The sequence below is a fragment of the Lipotes vexillifer genome, unplaced genomic scaffold (genome assembly GCF_000442215.2).
Source record: "Lipotes vexillifer unplaced genomic scaffold, Lipotes_vexillifer_v1.1 scaffold969, whole genome shotgun sequence".
NCBI classification, from domain to species: Eukaryota; Metazoa; Chordata; class Mammalia; order Artiodactyla; family Lipotidae; genus Lipotes; species Lipotes vexillifer.
This window is the reverse complement of record NW_006774070.1, coordinates 895,229-898,524: the sequence shown is the minus strand read 5'-3', so window position 1 is coordinate 898,524 and position 3,296 is coordinate 895,229. Positions and strand designations below refer to the sequence as shown.

The 3,296-nt window shown below is 53.5% G+C and overlaps 1 protein-coding gene across 1 annotated transcript in view; it reads left to right on the top strand.

Moving 5' to 3' along the window:
- The window catches only part of MATN1 (matrilin 1), an 8,087-nt gene that overhangs the window by 3,953 nt on the left and 838 nt on the right, over nucleotides 1-3,296 (top strand). Inside the window, exons 4-7 of the mRNA XM_007448782.1 lie at nucleotides 600-725; nucleotides 1,176-1,592; nucleotides 2,159-2,311; nucleotides 3,184-3,264. Coding sequence (XP_007448844.1) covers nucleotides 600-725; nucleotides 1,176-1,592; nucleotides 2,159-2,311; nucleotides 3,184-3,264 — 777 coding nt within the window. The remainder of the gene's footprint in view (nucleotides 1-599; nucleotides 726-1,175; nucleotides 1,593-2,158; nucleotides 2,312-3,183; nucleotides 3,265-3,296) is intronic.

The following is a 3,296-nucleotide window of genomic DNA, read 5'->3' as shown; positions in this document are numbered from 1 at the left end:
GGGGGGGGGGGGGGGGGGGGGGGGTGGGGGGGGGGGGGGGGGGGGGGGGGGGGGGGGGGGGGGGGGGGGGGGTGTGGGGGGTGTGGGGTATTGGGGTGCCAGAGTCTTCTGCGATGTGGAAGGGTCTGAGGGGCCTGGGTATTGGGCAGGAGAAAGTTCAGAGTCTTTTGCAGATGAGAGGTGGGTCTTTGGCACGGGGCGGGCCTAGGAAGAGCATGAATCTGACTGAGAATTCCATGCACAGTATAATGCTCAATACGTGGTATCTAACAATTATTTGTTGAGCATCTTCTATGTGCTGTGTTCACTGCTGCATGTGTTGTTCTAGACACTTAGAATACAAAAGTGAGCAAAGGGGATTAAAGGCCCCGCCTCTTTGGCCTATACAATTTTAGCGGGAAGTTTTAGTTTATTATCCGCAATATCACCTTCTCCGGGGATGTCAGCACTGCTGCAGTGATTCTGGCCCTGGGCTGAGGGTCTGGGACCCCATCCAGTCGGGGGGCCTCAGTTTCCCTGAGCGTGTTGAGGGGCCATCCTTGCCGAGATGTCTGAGGCCCTGTGACCATGAGATTCTGAGTCTCCTCTTGTCCCCACAGTGGTGTCAGACCTGTGCGCCACAGGCGACCATGACTGCGAGCAGGTGTGCCTCAGCTCCCCAGGCTCCTACACCTGCGCCTGCCGCGAGGGCTTCACCCTGAACAGTGATGGCAAGACCTGCAATGGTCAGTGGGCCGGACATAGGCAAGCCTGGGGAAGGTGGTGGGCAGGGGACGGGGCCTTGGCCCCTCCCCAGGAAGCCCATCTGAGCCTCTCTGTACTTGGCCTCTGGACCAATCTGCAATAGATGCCTTCTAGAGTTTGGCGTCAGCAGAAGTTCTCTTGTCACTACTGTCCCTCCTTCTGTCACCGTGGGTGGTAGGTTTAATATGGTGGAAGGAGTCACACAGTCTTGAGTTCACATCTCGGTGCCACTACTCCTGAGCTGTGTGATTTAACAGCTTTTAGAGCTTCGGGTTTCAATGCTGTAAAATGGGGGCCAGGAACTTAGGCTTCACAGAGGAAGTTTTGAGGACCAAATGGGATGATCCTCTGCACAGATCTTGGGTGTGGTGCGTCCCCAGCCAGTGGCTGTGATGAATGACTATGAACCCCCCCCCCCCCCCCCCCCACAGTCTGCAGCGGTGGAGGTGGCAGTTCGGCTACTGACCTGGTTTTCCTCATTGATGGATCCAAGAGTGTGCGGCCAGAGAACTTTGAGCTGGTGAAAAAGTTTATCAACCAGATTGTGGACACGCTGCATGTGTCGGACGAGCTGGCCCAGGTGGGGCTGGTGCAGTACTCAAGCTCTGTGCGCCAGGAGTTCCCACTGGGCCGCTTCCACACCAAGAAGGACATCAAGGCAGCCGTGCGGAACATGTCCTACATGGAGAAGGGCACCATGACCGGGGCTGCCCTCAAGTACCTCATCGACAATTCCTTCAGTGTGTCCAGTGGGGCCAGGCCTGGTGCCCAGAAGGTGGGCATTGTCTTCACTGATGGTCGGAGCCAGGACTACATTAATGATGCTGCCAAGAAAGCCAAGGACCTTGGTAGGTGCTGTCTGGACCCTGAACACCACCAGTGGCCAGGGGTACACATGGAACAGCTCAACCATAGTTTATCTTATGTCTGTTCTGATGAGTGCCCTAAACCCAAATTCAGTGTCAATGAGGAGGGATTGGTTTGTCCAGCTCTTTTTTATACTAAGGAGAAAACTGAGGTCCCAGAAAAGTAAGTGGCTGGCTTGATGGTCCTTTGGTAGGTGGGGCTTGGAACTTTTCTAGTTGAATGTTCCCAAGAACAAACCAACTGTTGGCAGGCAACCCCACTTTGGGACAAGCCTGAGTTTTATCACCTATTAAATGAGAAGAATAATAACCACCAGATGGATGGTTATGAGGGTTACATGAGATTGCAAAGTTCCCAGTACAGTCAGTACAAGTCTGATATATGGTAGAAGCTCAGCAGATGTTGATTTCCTCAATCATTGTACCTGCAATTCCAGCATCTGCCACCAGGAGGTGTCTGCTGTTGATTGCCTGGGGATTCCCTGGGAGGCTCAGCTATGGCTGCCTGTCCGCATGGCCACTGCTACTCATCTTGTTCCTCTTGGCAGGCTTTAAGATGTTTGCTGTGGGTGTGGGCAACGCTGTGGAGGATGAGCTGAGGGAAATCGCCTCGGAGCCTGTGGCAGAGCACTATTTCTACACGGCTGACTTCAAGACCATCAACCAGATCGGCAAAAAGTTGCAGAAGAGGATCTGCGTGGGTGAGTGAGGCCAGAAATTGTGTTGATGGGAGGAGCAGGTGGGGCTCTGGGAGGGGTGTGTGTGTGTGTGTGTGTGTGTGTAACCATCCTGGACTGGATGTGGGTGGGGAAAACGGGAGCTGGGGTGGCACCATGAGTTGGCAGAATCAGGAGGAAGGCTGGCCAGTCAGACTTTAACAACCAGCAATGGTATATTGAATGCTCTTACGCATGTGGCACTCTTCTCAGTGCACTCCAAATATGAATCATTTAATCCTATTTGGTAGGAATATTGTTATCTCCATTTTACAGACAGGAAAACCAAGGTCAGAGGGGTGGAACCACTTAGTAACTGGAGGAGCCAGGATTTGAACTGTGCTTCCTCCCCTGATCCTCCCTGGTGACCTTGCCAGCTGGTTCCCAGTGGTAAAGAGTATGGATTCCAGAGCCAGACACACCTGGGTTTGCGTGTTTGTTGACACTAACTAGCTGTTGGCCATAGGGCAAGTTGTTTTCCTTCTCAAGTTCTTCATTTGTAAAATGGGGTTAATGAATTCAACCCCAAAGAATCGGGGTGAGGAGTCACCAAGATGACCTAGAGGCCCCTGATGACAGTGTCCTATGCATAGTAGGTGACCAGCGTGGGGAAGTTAATATTGGAGTTCTTTATCAGGGCTTTGAGGGAGCAGGAAGACATTCAGGAGTCGCCCCCTCCATCATTCCTAGGAGCTCTGTCTTAAGAATTTCACGTGTCTCTCTGCCTTCTCGCATCTCCTAGGCCCCACACTCCCCCAAAACACCCTAGTCCTGGCCCTGGGCAGTGACCACCCGCCTTTCTGGCAGGCAACCGCTCACCATCCTCTTTCTCGTTCCCTACTTTCTGTCCACACCAGAGGAAGACCTGTGTGCCTGCGAGTCCATCGTGAAATTCCAGACCAAAGTGGAGGGGCTGCTGCAGGCCCTGACCAGGAAGCATATCCTTTCCTAGGGGCTGCTGCAGGGAGGG